The sequence below is a fragment of the Lutjanus erythropterus genome, chromosome 4 (genome assembly GCF_056507025.1).
Source record: "Lutjanus erythropterus isolate fLutEry1 chromosome 4, fLutEry1.hap2, whole genome shotgun sequence".
Taxonomy (NCBI): Eukaryota; Metazoa; Chordata; class Actinopteri; order Lutjaniformes; family Lutjanidae; genus Lutjanus; species Lutjanus erythropterus.
In genome coordinates, this window is record NC_139320.1 from 10,438,764 (window position 1) to 10,455,721 (window position 16,958).

At 39.7% G+C, this 16,958-nt stretch overlaps 1 protein-coding gene across 2 annotated transcripts in view; it reads left to right on the plus strand.

Moving 5' to 3' along the window:
• The first annotated feature begins 1,630 nt into the window (after nt 1-1,630).
• Nucleotides 1,631-16,958, plus strand: part of rsrc1 (arginine/serine-rich coiled-coil 1) — a 165,037-nt gene continuing 149,709 nt past the window's right edge. Inside the window, exons 1-3 of one of the 2 annotated variants that reach the window (XM_084716936.1) lie at nt 1,631-1,767; nt 2,326-2,529; nt 8,414-8,536. In XM_084716936.1, coding sequence (XP_084573062.1) covers nt 2,342-2,529; nt 8,414-8,536 — 311 coding nt within the window. In that variant the 5' untranslated portion in view covers nt 1,631-1,767; nt 2,326-2,341. Of the gene's footprint in view, nt 1,768-1,806; nt 1,957-2,325; nt 2,530-8,413; nt 8,537-16,958 lie in introns of those variants that run through there. The other variant, XM_084716937.1, reaches the window with a different exon arrangement.

Consider the following 16,958-nt stretch of genomic DNA (forward strand, 5'->3'; position numbering starts at 1 on the left):
TTTTTTTCTTCCCCCCTCGCTGCAATGATTGCCTATATTTGCAAAAAAATAAATAAACAATGGTTCACTTGCGGTGAGAAGGTAAGTGAACGCCGCAGCAGAGAGAGCAATTAAGTGAAGAAGAAGAGGAGGCAACATATATATATGGCCAGACAAGAAACAGGATACAGCGGGATTTTGAAAACGTCGGGATGAATTTGATGCAAAATTAACCGTGTTTATTGATAATCTATATAAAGCCCTATTTCCACACAAGGGCTCTAACAATTCCCCTAATTAAATATTAACGATGTTTCAGCTTGAACCTTAGGCATTAATTACTATTATTTCTGCAGCATCTCAAAGCAGGATGAATTCCTAATCGCAGTGATAAGCTGCAGCCTCTTGTGTCTATTTGCAGTGAAAAAGATTATTAACTTGTTTCTATATCAGCCATTATTGATTCATTCACTCACTCATGTCGTTGTTTCACCTTCAGTCCTGCTATGTGTTTTTGAATTTCTTGAAACTTAATTAATTATTCTAGTTTGTTGGAAATTGTTTGGATGCCCTGTCTGCCCTTGCAGCTCTCTCTCTGTGTATATGTTGGTGTAAATCCTTGTTATCTGAGAAGATGCAAATGATCATTGACAGAGCTACAACTCAACACATGCATTTGCTTATGTTATAATTTGTGTGGGTACATGTACGTGTGGGTATTGTCAGATCAAAAACGCAATATGAGTAGCCCTGACTGTTGATATACATGAATAAACATTATATAGCCCTGTTAATTTAGAAAATTTTCCATCATCAATCATTTCATTTCAGAGTGAAATTTAAAAAATGGAAGCTATACACAATATATTAGAACTTAATAATTAACAATTAATAATTGATAACTATGTGTTGTGACTCTATTAACTGACCCCATGACTCTAGATTTATGTCTTAATGAAGTGGCCACACTGGAATAAGCATAATCTAAAAATGTTCTGTTTTGAGAAGCCTTTGTTTCTCATTCAAATAACTTACATCAGCCATGCAATAATGGAAGTCATATTCTTCACCATAGGTTTATGAAATTAAGACATGATAAGATAAGATAAAATAAAATAAGATACACTTTACTGTCCAAGGGGAAATTTGCACCCTGAAACCCGTAAATCGGGGCTCTTAAACTTTGTCATGCCAAAGACCTCCACAGTAAATGCACATTAGACCTCAAATTTGAGAGGGTTTTGTCTTAAGGAATCACCTCTGACAATTTTTCTTAAATTTTATTACTTAAGTTTCAAGACAGAAAAATCTTGATAATTGATCAAACTAGTATGATTATAAATTACAATCAATCAAAACAGCAACCATGTTTCTTCCCTTGTTATTTCAACTTCCATAACATGTCATAAAAGTTAAAATATTGTATTTCTCCTTATGCTGGGGACCCTGTACAACCCACTCAAGGACCCCTGTTGGTCTCCGGACCTCAGTTTGAAAACCACTGCTCTAAATAAAATCGGGCTACTTTGTTAATGTTGGCTTACATTAATATTGATTTTAAACTTCATATCATAAAAAAAAGTCTTGTTTAAAGCGAAAAAAAGAAGAGGGCAGTATTTAGGGCTCAATTGAGGCTGAAATCATGAAGCATCCATGAGAGCAGTTCCTCGATCGATTGCTCTGTGTGACGCTGCTGCTGCCTGGACTCCATCGATGCTCTCTTGTTTGACGAGTAGAGACTTTAGAGCAGTGCATGGCTGAATTGTGGAGCTTCACAGGGATTTAAAGGTGAGAAGCGGGATTTTTCATCACAAGGCATCCCCTCGTTTTTCTGCTACATGTTTTCGTGCTTTCATGCAGCGTTTGCTGGCTGCAATGTGACGCACGGTTACTGTTAAACGGCTCACGGGCTTCAGTTAATGCAAGAACCAACGTTACAGCCAAACGTTAGTGGAGTTAGCACACTTAGCCAGCTAGGTAGACCCCCACATAAAGCAGTTTTTTAAAATTATCTCTCTTCTGTATCATCGGCACGTCTAACAACGGTGTTGCTAAAGCTGTAAAAGTGATTTAAATTGCATAGCTAACTATTACGTCCCTCTATGTAGCCGATAAGCTAAACTACGTGTTGTGCTAGCTAGCTAAACAGCTACATTCCTTACCACACGCCTGTGGTCAAAGAAGCTACATTAATACAACACTGTAGTTATTTAATGTGTAAAGAATGCATTGTTTTCTGTGTGAAGTTGTTTACCATGTTCTCGTCGATACTCTAGGTTTTGTTAAAATGTTGCTAACAATTCAGTGAGCTCCTCAGTAACTCTGCTCTTGTGTGTGTTTGGCCAGCTGACTGGCAGCCAGCATGGGTCGACGCTCGTCTGATAGTGAGGATGACAGTCGGAGCAGGAGGAAGAGAAAACAGCGTCGTCGTTCATCCTCCTCTTCCTCGTCTTCGTCCTCATCCTCCGGTAGCAGGGTGGCCAGCAGTCGGAGTCGGAGGTCCAGTCGTCGGAGTCGTTCTCGGTCCAGAGACAGGGATCGAGAGAGGAGGTAAGTGTTCATATTGAGTAGACTATTGACTATGTGACTGTCCTGCTGAGGTGTCCTCGATAAAAACAGACTGTGTTTCATCTCCATGGGAACTGCTCTGGTGTTGATGCTGATTTCAACCTGTTTGTGAGGGAAAGAAAGTTGGAACAATGAGAAGAACTTACTGCTGAGATGTTTTGTTTGATTTGTAATCAAAGCGGAACAGTGTGCGGGAGTTCTCAGTGTTTTCAAGCTGCACCTTCCACCGACGCACCTGTAACACATTCAGGTGTGCAGAGACTTAAATACTAAAAAATAAAACTTAAAAATTGTTTTGAAAGGAAGAAGTTGAATTAACTTTTCCATTGGCGCTTTCTGAAGTGTGAAATAAGGGTTGAAAATATTGTTTGTACATTTCTTGTCTTCTTATGTTGGTATGTTGTGTTACCAATAGCTTGATTTCTTTTTACAACTCATTAGAGGCTGAAACGTGGCCTGTGTTTAAAGGCTAACACTTTGACTTTGAAGCCACAGTTAGTTAAATTGTTGTTGAACTTTAGCAGCCTCTTGCACCAACTGTATGTAAGTTCAAACTTATCCTAGCACTGCTTAAATTAAAGCAGTAGAGTTTTTACCATAGAGTTTAGTTACAATGTAACTCTAAGAAACAAGTCAGTAGTTACAAATGTTACAGAATTATATTGACTAATGGTAAAACAAGTTTTTCTGCTGCACAGTATCTTTTTTTAATTATATGATATCATATAATATTATTATTGTAGCTTTCTAGAATGTGCTATGATACAAAGTGGCTCATGTGTGCCAGAAAGCTAATGACCATAGTAATCATGATGATGACATTTTATTGTTTTATTGTTGATTATTGAGTTCTTATCATTATATTGGCTGATGAATTTTAAAGCTCATTATCAGCATAGGCCTTATAGCTTTGCAGCCACTTGTCTGTTAGGCCTTTTTGCAGCACACATTTTGACTCGTCATAGTAGGTAAACCACAGGTATTACCAAAAGCATTAATGGTAGTTCTGTTATATTCATATGTCCCAGTAAGTCGTTACAGGGAGCCACAAGCACAGTACCCAGACCCTGAAACTGAAGCAGCTAGATAGAATTCAGCCATCATTAATTTTATTATTTACATCTGTGCTTTATATTGTAATATGCTAAAATGTTATATGTGAAAAAAGGCCTGTTGTGGAATAGACCCTTTTCATGGCAGCCATACTGACATGAAACAATATGATATGCATCAGGTCAAACAGAGTCAGGGTGCGGCTATTATGCATATTGGCTCTCCGGAAAGGCTTTGGTACACAAAATGGAACAATTAGTATTGTTTGTAACACCTGTGCTTATCCTATTATTTAATATCAATATGGCTGCCGTCTGTTGGTATTTATATGACAGGTATTGTTTTACCGTGGCTTCAAAACATATTTGTGCATCCCTCAGGTCAACCCATGTATGTAAATGAACAGGTTCCATTAATGAGATATAACCGCGATACATATTGTTTTGGATTTTATATAATTTCATCTTTCATTTCCTCGTCATACAGTAACTTAATTTGAGCAAGGGCTCTCAGAAAAAAATGGATGAATTCCAGAAAACTTCATTTTGGTTTGTATGTAAACCTCCTTCATCTTCAACTGAGTTTTCAGTTAAGCCTAATAAGAATTACTATTGTTAGTTTAGGTGTTTGTTCAGGACAACTGAGCACACTTTTCAAGATGGATGTTTTAGTCTTTGTTTCACGGCACACAGTGTACACAACAGTGTTGTTTAGGTCATTTTATAGATGAAAAATAGCTAGAAATTTAGGATAGATGTGCCTGTTTTTTGTTAGATGGCTCACTTTGTGCCTCATCTCAGAAAATAAATGAAATCTGAAGGCCTGTCTTAGCTGAGACATGAAAGGTTACAACCTTATACCAGTTTCATAAGCTTCTCCTCATGTTTACAAAATATCACGCTTTGTAACCTAGCGGTTTCAGAGAAGTGCGGCTCATCAGACATCATTACAAGTGGCTAGTGGCTGGACCTGGCCTCCTCCATCTATCCACAGCTGCCACTGGCTGTGTGTGGCTGTTCAGACAAGGCCAGTTGATAGTAATTATTTATGAGGCTTGGTCAAGGTCCATTACTGCTGATTGGAAGTCATTGCCTGTCTGTACGGGGAGGGGGAGCACTGGGTGGGCAGTGTAAACCCTGGGACCACAGTCCCTCATCTATTAGCCATATGTTCTGATCAATTAACCAAGACCTTGTGTCTGTCTGTGTGAAACTAGTTCCTTAAATAGGCTCATATGAAAGAGGACACACATTCTGTGGCATTTTCAGCCTGCGTACATACAAGCAGTGTAAAAAGACCTCATGTGGTAAAACAGAAGAGTGTTTATGCTCTTGGCTGGTGACAACATGACTACATACTTAACATGTTTGCGTAAAGTGAGTAATTATGTCTGTGACCCGAGGTGGGTTATAACAAGTTACATTTACTCAGTTACATGTACTCAAATAACTTTTTTGTAAACTGTCTCGAGTAGATCTTCCTTAAATCCTTACTTTTGCTCTGTTACATTTAGATACATTTTCACTGTTGAGGCAAGTCAGCAGGTCCCAGGTCTGCTCTTGCTCTGTTATCCCACCACAGCCACACCTTCTCATGACTCTGTTCAAAGCAGCATAAAGGCTGAAGCTGCAGCAGGAGAATTGTTAACGTTATGACTCTCAAATAGTGCCAGCTAGCAGCTAATTATTACAGAACAATTAACAGTGCACAGCGCTCCTTGCTGAGGTCAGTACATCAGAGAACCGTGCTGAGAATGAGCTGACAGAGAGCATTAAGTGTGTGTCTGTGTTAATGCTAATATGTGTAATAATATACACACTCAGAGGCGAAGTCCCTCCTCTTCCGGTGGACCATCATGGGATCTTACCTCATGGTGAGAGACAAATAACCTTTTGATCCCATTTGAATTGTGTCATGAATTACACTAGGGCTGTACGATAAATTTAAAAATCATATAGTGATTATTTTCAACAGATATTGCAATTCTGATATGATTCGCGATTAGTACGATCAGCTTTTTCAACATCAAAATTTTAATTTTCAATTTTAAAAAAATCATAAATGATATGACTTTTGTTTCAAACAAACACATTTTCTTATATGTGAAGAACAAGATTTGTAGGCCAGGGCATCTCTGCAGTTCTACAGTGGTTCATTATAATGCTGCTTTGTCACAAATTTTTTTCTTCATCAAAAAATTGCAGCTTCTGTGATTTGGCTATTTCTCTTTGGATATCTGGGCAATAGAGCTGAAAAGTCTATCATGATAGAAAAGTTTTATATTGGTAGATATAAATAATTATGGATCATGTAGCTTGTGGCTGGTGACATGTTGCTTATTTCAAAGCAGAAAGCTGCTGAAAGCAGCTAAAGCGATAAAATGAGTTTATTACGGTCTTGCTCATGAAGGTATTCCTGCAGTGGTGTTCTGAAAGTTGTCCATACATCCATGTCTGGGGGGTCACTTTGTGGTGGTAGCAGGCTGAGCAACTCATCAGCAACGCTTTATAGCTCCTCCACTTCAGCTTGCCCATTTTGATACAAAGGAGCAGCGGTTCTACCTCAAGCTCCCTCCAAATGTACGAGCCCCTCACCCCCCGATAGTTGCCCAGCTTAAAAAATCCAAAAAACTGCCAGTCCTGGCGAACTGACCTGTACTTATTTATCTTCAATAATTTTTCATGCTGTTGTTTCACATATCATTCACTGTCATGGTGGTTTGCATTTAAGTGAAACTATTGAACATTTTATCAAAATATTTTCTTATTGCTATTGATGACGTGTCAATTGGCAGTAGATATCACTGTTGTTTTATCGCCAAGGCCTACTTGGCCATATTGCGATTTCGATAATATTTAGATTTATTGTGCAGCCCTAAATTATGCATATGATATTTGTCAATTTAAAAGATAAGTTTACAAGTCAATAAAGTTGCTGTTTGTTGTAAAATTGTATCAGACTGTGAGGATATATAATTAGAAAGACTACACGCCCAGAAATCGAGTGATGTCATGACTTTCTCTCTACACAAGCTAATGTTGACTGAAGCTGTGATTCCTGTGTTTTTGTAAAATATATTTGTTTATTGATTTTACTTAATTTAATAGAGTAACTTATGATATTAATGTAATATTTTGTGATCACCTGTTAGAGATACAGACTGGTAGTGTTGTCCTAACGTATATGTGGCAGGTTATCTGTCATTACATCACAAATAAATGCAGGTGCATGTTCACCTCTTTACCTTTAGCTGAGGAAGACCATCTGTGGATGAAATAAATCTGTTCAAATTGCTATTTCACCCACCTCTGTCCATGACTGTGTGTGAGACATAAAGAGCAAGGAGAAAGACAGGGGAAAAAGTTCAAAGTCAATGTTATCATGATCATATAATCATACAGAGTGCAATGATACAGCCAAATCCATTCTCTGTGTTTACCTCCTCCTGGTATTAGGAGCAGTAGGCAGCTACTGTATATTGCAGAATGACAAAACTCCAATAAGCCAGCACCTTGGTCAGAGGCACTGACTGGAGAATTGATCTAACATACATGTTTTTGGAAAAAAAAAGTGTGAGTGAACAAGAGGTGTGAAATCCAACTTGTTAGGTGTTCATGTGAAAGACTTCTGTGTTAACCAGCACTTCCCACTCACATGTGTTTGAGCCATTATGTTTTTATTACATTACATTTTGCACAGGCCTCTGTGAAAATGTGTGAGTGAATGCCACCTTCCAAAAAACATCAGCTCACTCACTTCTGTGTGTTTCTTCTACGTAATGTGTGAAGTGGTTGTACGAGGGCTGTGGAACTTATTTCATAAGGCCCCGCTCGTGGGATCCAGCCTTTGGAATACTAATGGATCTTTTCTGCGCTACTCTAAGTGGTACAAATCTGGTTTGATAGTTCAGCCTCTGTGTTATTTGTATTGCTTTTCCCTTTTCTTCTCTTCTCCTCTATCTTGCAGAGCTCCCATAGGACCGTGTATGTGTTTTTTTTCTGTGTGTATGCTAAAAAGATTTGGGTATTTTTGGCTTTGCTGAAACAAAAGAAGAGATTTTAAATAATGAATATTGCTCAAACTGTTTGTGCAGTAGAATGAGGAGGGGGGTGTTCTGCATTTACATTCACCCCCATAAATGCCTCCTGCTACATGATATCAATAGGAACGCGGTGTGAGTGGTGTTTGGAAAATAGACGCTACACACATTGCTGTAGCCACATTAAAGAGCAGCAGAGCACCAAAGGGCCCCTGTGGAGGAACTGTAGGGCAGCCTGCATGGCTCTGCTGCTCTCGGCCGTAGATGAGCATGTTCACTAATGCAAAGTAGGCAGCTCTGCTGGTAATAGGTGAGGTTTTCTGGGACACTAGGACACATTTAGTCTTGAATTGAACAGAAAAACAAATTAGGAATACAGCATTTACTTTTGCAAGAATTTAAGATGGTGCTGAATGAACACAGAGAATAATAGAAAATGGCAGGGTGGAACGAGGAGGGAGCTGACATGGGAAGTGTTTGATTTTGTAGATTTGTTTTTTGGACAGTAAACTAATAGAAACACTACAGTGAAGCTGAATGACTAAGGTACAATTATAATTACTACTAATAAACATATATTCTCAGTGATTTCTGGAATGAAAATTCTTCTTGAACCTCACTGGGCATTCAGAACAAATCTACACTGATGCTGATTTGCCAAAAACAAAATGATTAATTGTAGAAAGCAGGACCCTGTTGTCTGATTGATGTTCTGTTTTAGCAATCCTGCCAATAATAGTATTACATTATTATGCTTTTGGTGTGTGGGTCCAGGAGAAGAAGACGTTCCAGCAGCAGTTCGTCCCACAGTTCATCTCGCAAGAGGAGGAGTCGCAGTGCGGAGAGAGACAAAGGGAGGAGCCACCGCTCACACAGGTCACGCAGCCGAGACAGGAGGTAACGCCATCACACACATACACAAGCAAACACATGGCTCACTGTTTATTCTGCACAGTTTTACTTTTTATTGAGTCTTGGGTTGAGTTTCAGCTTTTTAAATTTAAAGCCACTTGAAAGTCAAATCCACAGCAGCCTTTTAACTATGTAATTTAGGGTCTGATGTAGTGCTGTTATGATTAGTCTATTAATTGATTAGTTGTCAGCTGTTATTGCCACTATCCTCACCAACTATTTTTTATAATCAATTAATTGTTTTGAGGAGTTTTTTTAAGAAAAAAAAGGTCCAAATAGACTTAAACTGAGCTGATTTTTTTATGTTGTTCTTTTTTTGAATGCTAAATTATGTTTTGACACTAACTCAATCTAGTTCCTTGTTTAGCTTCTGTGCCAATACTCCTGCAAGAGTTGTCAATCAAAACGTGATCTGCGACACCTACACAATCTTGATAAATGGTCTAACCAGCAAAGTGAGCTGTTTTTTGAACTAGGTTTACCCTCAGATTTCTGTGGATGCTTAATGACATAAACTCCGATATCATTTATGGATTTTGACTATTTCAAGCTAAATTCCCAGAGGCTCTAAACAGTTAAATTATTATTTTTTTTTATAACACTTTGGTGATTTTGTCTGTGAATATTAAATACTTCATATCATTGCTAAGTCTAACAACAAGGATAATAACACTCTCTGTCGCTTTAAATATTTTCAACAAAATGCTTTATTCATACTAAAGACAAAGTATATAATGCATGAAGAGTAGGAATGATGAGCAATTGCTGCATCATTTAAAATCTGACTTGAAACGCTTTTTGAGTGTTTGTATTACAGATCAGCATGTGGAATGCCATCACAGGCTTTTCTTATTAAAACAGCAATAAGATTTTTGGAAGTTTACTTCAGTGTAAACAAACACATCATTTCGTATTTATGTCTCATGTCATCAGATGGAGCCACATGGAAACTTCATCGTAGCTCTGAATCAGTGTGTTGCGTGTTCTTGTGTCTCAGTTTGTCCTGACTATCCGTCTTATTGTGCGAGTATTAATGAAACAGAGACAGCAGGTCATATCCAACAGCAGTCCAATCCTTCCCAAATCTCCTCTGGCAGCAGCTCTCCTTTCACTCATTAATGCAATTAAAACATCATTACCCATACATACTTTGTTGAATTATGATTATTATTGGTGTAGCTTGTTTTTTTGCAAGGGGACTAACTTATTCATGCAAGACTTATGTGTGCACACCTGCACCACACTTCTCTCTCTCTCTCACACACACACACACACACACACACACACACACACACACACACACACACACACACACACACACACACACACACAGCCATAGTCAGTCGTGTATCCCTTTCAAAAACATAATGGCAAAGTCTCTGTGTGTGGTGGTCCATGTCATTAGCATAGCTAATCTGGTGCTAATGAACCAGTAAACTGTGCTGTTTTTAAATCCCTCACACACACACACACACACACACATGGACACACACATAAAAACATGCACAGGCGCACAATTGAAGAAAAGGTTGTCATAATATATGCGCGAGCGAGGCCCTTTGTTTACTTGTGTATGGCTGCGGGGGAGAGCAGAGATCATTTTAATCACAAAGGAAAAAGTGTTTTAATATCTTCATTACAGAGTTGTCAGGGTGAACAGATGATGCAACAGAAACGTTTTTGACATAAGAGTTGTTGATGGTGCCATAAAAACACCACGCTTTGGCTCTCCAACCTACTGGCCTCAGAATGTTTTGTGGCTTCAAATTTCCATGTTGCTCTGTGAACTGAAACCATTTCTGGGGAGAATTTTGGCCAAACTGTTTTCACACATTCTCCCCATACTCTCTGTGGTACAGTGGCAGTCACTCACAGCGGCTCTGGTGATTAAAACATCAGTCGAAAATGGCATTACTGGTGTGGTGCGAGATGAAGGGTGGAGGGGATTTGGGAGATTTAGAACTACAGTCGATGACATCGGTGTTTACAAACGCTGTACTGTGATTAGGAGGGTTGCGTTGTGTAATCGGCTTAGCGGTGAGCGGGGAGCAGGTGGGTTGGGCTGGTGTCGGTGGGAGTGCGTGGCAGGGTTTTACGAGGTGGAGGCGGTGTTGGAGGTGGGGATGTACAAAATGATGGTATTGATGATAAATTTATGCAGTTATGTGACGGCAGCTGCAATTTGTGTCTGTAAAAGTTTGTCGTTGATGGCCACATGTGCGCTTCTGTTTTAGCATTCCAACAGTCCAGTAGAAATTTTGATGTGTCATCTAATAAATGAAACCAGAGCTGAAATGATAAGTTAATTAATTGATTTGTTAACAGAAAAACTTTTTGAAATTAAAATTTCTTATAATTCATTTTCATTCATTTCTTACTAATTCTATCAGTCATTTTTCGTGCATAAATGGAAACATTTTTATAGGTCCAGCTTCAAATGTGAGGAATCACTTCTTTTACACGCCTTGTTTGAGAGTAAACAGAATCTCTTTGGGTTTTAGACTAGTACATGGAAGAATACGCAGTTTAAACAAGTTATTTTTTACTCTGGAGACAAGGACAGGCTTTTTTCCCTCTCTAATCATTCAAGTAAACCATTAAAGAAATCACTCAAACACATTATCTGGAAGGCTTGAAAAATAAAAAAGTATTAAAAAATAATACTTTCGGGTGGGTGGATGATGTATTTGCACGTGTGGAGTATCACTAACTTACAGATCACCATCAAGTACTTGGTCAAAAATATTGTGATATTTGATTTTGTCCATATTGACCAGCCCTATTTATTGATGTTGCTAAGATATTGTAGTGATGACTATTGGTGCTTTCACGAAATATTAACACAATGATATTTTTGATAAATAATCATCAACGATGTGGACGTACAGACTAAGTGGGTAAAGGAAAAATAATCAAACAGAACAGTCTGGTAAATTCAGAAAATTACATCACTTCAGTGTAATACATCTTTTACGACCAAGAAAAGATGACACTTATGCCATATCACGATATAACAATATTCAAAATCTATAATGGTATCTAGTTTCGTATCACAATATCGATATATTGCCAGCTCTAACTTATAGTATTAAAATCCTTTACTGTTCAGCTCTGTTGTAGGATACTGCACATTCTGCAGCCACTGTGGTTGTGGGATGAAAGCAGGGTGGTGTGTACTGTGCACAGGTGCCCTGACTGCCATTAGTCAGTGGTGTGTGTGTGTCTGTGTGTGTGTGTGTGTGTGTGTGTGTGTGTGTGTGTGTGTGTGTGTGTGTGTGTGTGTGTGTGTGTGTGTGTGTGTGTGTTTGTGTGGCTGCCTGAGCTGGCTGAGAGGCTGGCTGATGGATCAGAGGAGGATTGAGTGGACAGGACCTCATGATTGATACGCAGATAGGATATGAGGTGCTGCCCGCCAGCCCCACCAGCCCAGCCACACCAACCCGGCACCACCTCCAGAATATGAAAGAGAGAAGAAAGAGAGGGAGGGGACGAGAAGTTAGAAGGGAATGGAAAAGTGTGGAGCGAGTAAGTGGTGGAGAGGGAGAAAGTGGTGAAGATCCTGAAGGAGGAAAATAAAGAGGAAAAGACAAAAGCGTGGAGAGAACAGATAGGCTTGAGAGAGGGATATTATTCAGAAGAAATGAGAATAATAACGTCTGCATCAGAATATTGCTGGGGAGAAGATTAGGACCATAGTGGCGCCGTCGTGGGCTGAAGGGAGGGAATATTATTACCTTCTTTTCAATCTCTCATGTATAAATATAAAATAAAGAGATACATGAAATAAGAATAATGCTCTATCTTGTGTTTACCATCTATCGTTGCTTACTCCCTCTCTCCTCTTTTTTTCCTGCCCTCAATCAGAGAAGGGCCAGGTCCCCCAGAGGCACTCAATCTTGCCCTGAAATGTAAAACAGACAAGAGGAGCAGATTACCTATTTGCCATTAATGTTTATTCTCTTTGATGTGAGCAGGCATATCAGACTGGTGTGTGTGTGCCTGCCTGGGAGTGAGCATGTGTGAGGTTGATTGAGCGTATGCATGTATGTGCAGATTTGCGTGAGTGCGTGTTCACGGGGAGGTGTGTCACGGTCTGGTCCACTGGGGGAGAGCAGAGTGGAGCATGGCAGCAGTGGCATACAGTGATCTGAGTTGTACCCAATCCAACAAAGACGATGCAGCCTCTCATCACAGCCGGATCACAGGCACATCTTTAGGTGAGCTCGGCGGAGCGCTGTAGTGCTGGGCTTTTATGGATGGCCACAGCAGGGGTTAAATGTGTGTGGCTCAGTCAGTCATCCTGTCAGTCCTTCATTCACTTAACAGTTAGCTGTAGAGGCACCGTTAGAAGACACAGAGGAATGCAACAAATCCACCACTTGACCTGTCAAAGAGACGCTGAGGATTTCATTCACACATGTATGCGTGCGCTCACATAGGTGAGCACATACTGCAGGGCACATGCACACCGATGCGTACATTTTCTCATTAATATTTCAGAAGTGTGTTGAGTTAGCAGGGCAAGAGTGCTAGCGTCAGGGTTTAGCCCTGCTAACACTGGAGCGGCTTCATCAATGGGCTGCTGTCATGACTTTAAGGAGAGTGAGACCTCTAATTATCCGTCTTTCCCCCTAGAGGAGATAGATAGCAAGCTAAACACACCACCCACCATGCGAGGGTGGCCAATCAGAGTCAGGATTATTTCAGCCACCCTGGAGCCACACAGGCCGTGATAAGTTCAGAACTGGTGCTGCGAAAGGACTGTCAGTGCACCATGGCTTAGGCAAAGACAGACAGTCAGGGAGAGCAACAAACTTACAAACTTTGGCTTTGTATGCCTACTGTAAGTCCAAAAAGGATTTCTGACATCTAGAAAGTTTTTTGTGGTGTACAGATCTCTACTGTAGTTAGTCATGGTTGATTAAAACTGAACTCTCTGAAACTGGACTGAGTGATATGTTAAAATTTCTTTCCCATGGCAATTTTTTTTTCTCTTAGTTTAATGTGACACACCATGTGTGTTTTACAACAGTAGTGCAGTTATCCTGTGCAATTTGTACAGGATGTCTATGTATATAATGAGTATAGTTTGTGTGTACATTTTGTAATTAATATTTTTATATTTTTATTCTTCTTCTATATGTTTTATTCAATGTGCACTCTATTTTAGTACTCACTCCTTGTCTACCTGCTGTTGTTGCTGAAGTAATGAGTGAATTTCCCCGGTGTGGAATAAATTAAGTTTATCTTATTCTTATCTAGATATATTCATGCAGGTGTCTGTGCCCCTCCCACTGCCGAAGTATCAACTGGGAGATGTATGCAAGTGACACGTCTGCTATGTTAAATACGCTACAGACAGTCATCACATCCAATGAATAACCAAAGTAAAGTCATGAAATGTCAAGAAATATTTTTACACCCATTTTCTTTATTAAACAAAAAATACACCCATGCACCTATTACTGAGTTTCTTGACATGTTTAATTGTCATGTTAACTCATTGTAAAAATACACTTTTTTCAAACTTAGCACAAAAACATAATGATACTCATCAAAACTGTCTTGGTTAGTCTTTCTACTAACAACAATCAAAAACTCTGGTTCAGTCAAAATAAATCCTTAATTCAAAGCTCTAGATGTGAAAATATTCTGGCTCTACTGGTTTTCCTCCCTCTCATCCTTTGGCTTAGTGGGTGTGTACTGTAGGGTTGGGCGATCAGACGGATATGTCACACTGGTAGTTTTTTCATAGAGACAATTTTTACATATATATATAAGCAGATGCTGGTTGGTTTTATGGTGGCCTGTTGGAAAAATTTTAACATGTTTGTTATATCTGAGCTTTTTTAAACACACAGGATGCCAATGCATTGTTTGAGTTTCAGTAGAACACAGAAGTTCAGAATGTGTCAGGATGTGTACTGAATGAATGAAGCCTACCTGCTAGTGCTTTGGATTAGGTCTCTGCTCTGATCTCCTGCATTAAGGCCAACATGAAACATAGGGTATAATAATAATAATGGTAATAATAATAATATAATAATAATAATAATAATAATAATAATAATGACACACATGAATGATCCCTTTTGGGACATTCTGCTGCCCTCACACAGAGAAGTCAGAGGTCAGGGTTGACTAAAGAGCAGCCTCCAGAGCCAGCACATTTCATTGCCTTGGTCTTCTGGTTATAAGACAGCCACCGACTAAGCCACATCTTTCTGCTGCAGGAACTCGGTAATCTAGATGTTTTAGTTCCGTGACATGAGCACTGTTTTCTGCACTGGAGATCACAGAAGGACTCCAGGCGTGTGGGTGTGTGCACGTGTGTGTGCGCACAGGGGTTGAGCGATGGCCTGGTATTTATTTCGCACAGCAATTTTCCCCCCGTATGAGATGAGGTGTCGTACATCTGCTCGATAGCTTTTCCTGCCTCGCACCAACACAGAGCGCGAGCAAGGTCATCCAAACAGCTAGGGAACAGGGAGGGCTGAGGAGTGGAAGGGTCTTAGAGGGAGGATGGGAAGGTAGGGCGGTTTGAGTGCAAGAAGACAGAGGTGGGGTGAGTAAAATCAGAGACTTTATTGTGGGTGAGCAGTGTGCGGCCTCTTTGCACCTGGATCAGCAATGTCAGGTGTCAGGGTGGAAATTTTCCTTTGCATTTGTGTCCAACATATATTTATTCACACAGTTTAGAGTGTGTGTGATGTGGCAGGTGGTTTTGGGTGTCGCTGGCCTCATAAGGGAAACAACCCTGAGTGTGTTTTGAGGACATGACAAGTGAAATCTGGTTTCTTCAAGAACCTGCTGATATCTTGCCATTATGAGAGAACCATAAGGTATGATTGGTGATGCTGATGGATAGGAAATAAGATGAGGAAGAATGTGAACAAACCATAAACCCATTTTCTTCTTTAGGCTGCAATATCTCACTTATACTCTTAGAAATGAAAGTGCTTTCTGTAACCATGTAGAATTCTTTGGCTTGTCCTCACAGAGGAACCTTTTTGCTTTGTTTCATTGTAGAATCTTTTATAGCACTTCCATTTGGAACCGTTTCAGGGACATTTTCCACCAAATGAGTGCTGGTTCCTTCAATGTTCTTGGAAACTTGGTGCTATCTAGTAAACCACTGTTCTTAAAATTTCCCAAAGTTATCAGGGACTCAAGATTTAAAGTTGACATTTGACGAATGCAAGATTTTCATTCTTTGAAATAAAAATGCTGACTAGAACCAGATAGGTTCTTGGGCTTGTCCTCATGAGAACCCTCTTTGGTTCAGAACCTTTTATAAAGTTTGCACTTGGGACCCTTTCAGAGGTTTCTACCTAAAACCCAACATTAAGAGTAATATCTTGAACCATTTGTGAAACCCCTATAAGAGGTTCTACAGAGAACACTGTTATGGTGTAACGGTCCCTCTCAGGGCCATCTGTGTGTGTTCTATTGAGACTCTCTCCCTTCTAACCCTGGGGGTTCTCCTAAAAACCCTTTGATATTAAAAGAGTTTAATCTACAACCCGCCCAGGGTATTTTACTGAGAACCTTTTTATATTCCAAAGGTTTCATGTAGAACCCACCCATGGAGATAAAACAAATACAATGCTTTCACCCATAACCCTCTTGTTTACCAAGGGTTCTACGAAGAACCATAGAACCACCATAAATTATTAAATCCCATAGATTGTCTATTGTGGTCATCCATCTTTTTAACAATCAATTTCAAAATTGCTAGTATTTAAATTGAGAAAATGTCTTTTGACAGTCCTTGATAAACCCTTTCCTCAAAAAAGGGTTCTTCATAAGCAAATGGTTCTGGGTAGAACCTCAGTCTTTCAGGAAGAACCCTTTTGGAGCCCTTATTTTCTGAGAGTGTAGTGTTCACACAGTGTTATAGTGGTTCTAGGACAGACTAGAGTGAACTATAGTGGAATTTAAGAGCAGGTTCCTGGCTGTTTTTCATCCATCTGTCTGTTATCCCATGGACTCTCAACATCTTTTCTTCTCCCTCTTCCACAGGATGACATTTAGCCCTTTCTTCCTTCTTCCCCTATTACCGGACTTGCAAAGTGTTGATTTAAACTGAAAGATGACCTGGTTTAGTTCGGCTGCGTCTTCTCTACTCCATAAAAATCAACATGCTTCCAGTCCTGAGATCTGAACACGTTTGTTGTTGTGTTTCTCTCTTTTCCCCTCTCCCTCTCTCTCTGTCTTACTCTCTTTCTCTGTGTTGTCTTTTTTATTTATCTGCTGTAAAGGCCAGTCAAGCGCTGCTCGGCTTTGTTGTCAGAAACCTTTATTTACCAAAGGGAGGAATAAGTGACTGACACAGACAGCCTCTTTCATCCCCGCCTCGCCGCAAGCAGTGTTCCCCTCTACCGCCAGAGGAACCCCCCCCCCCACC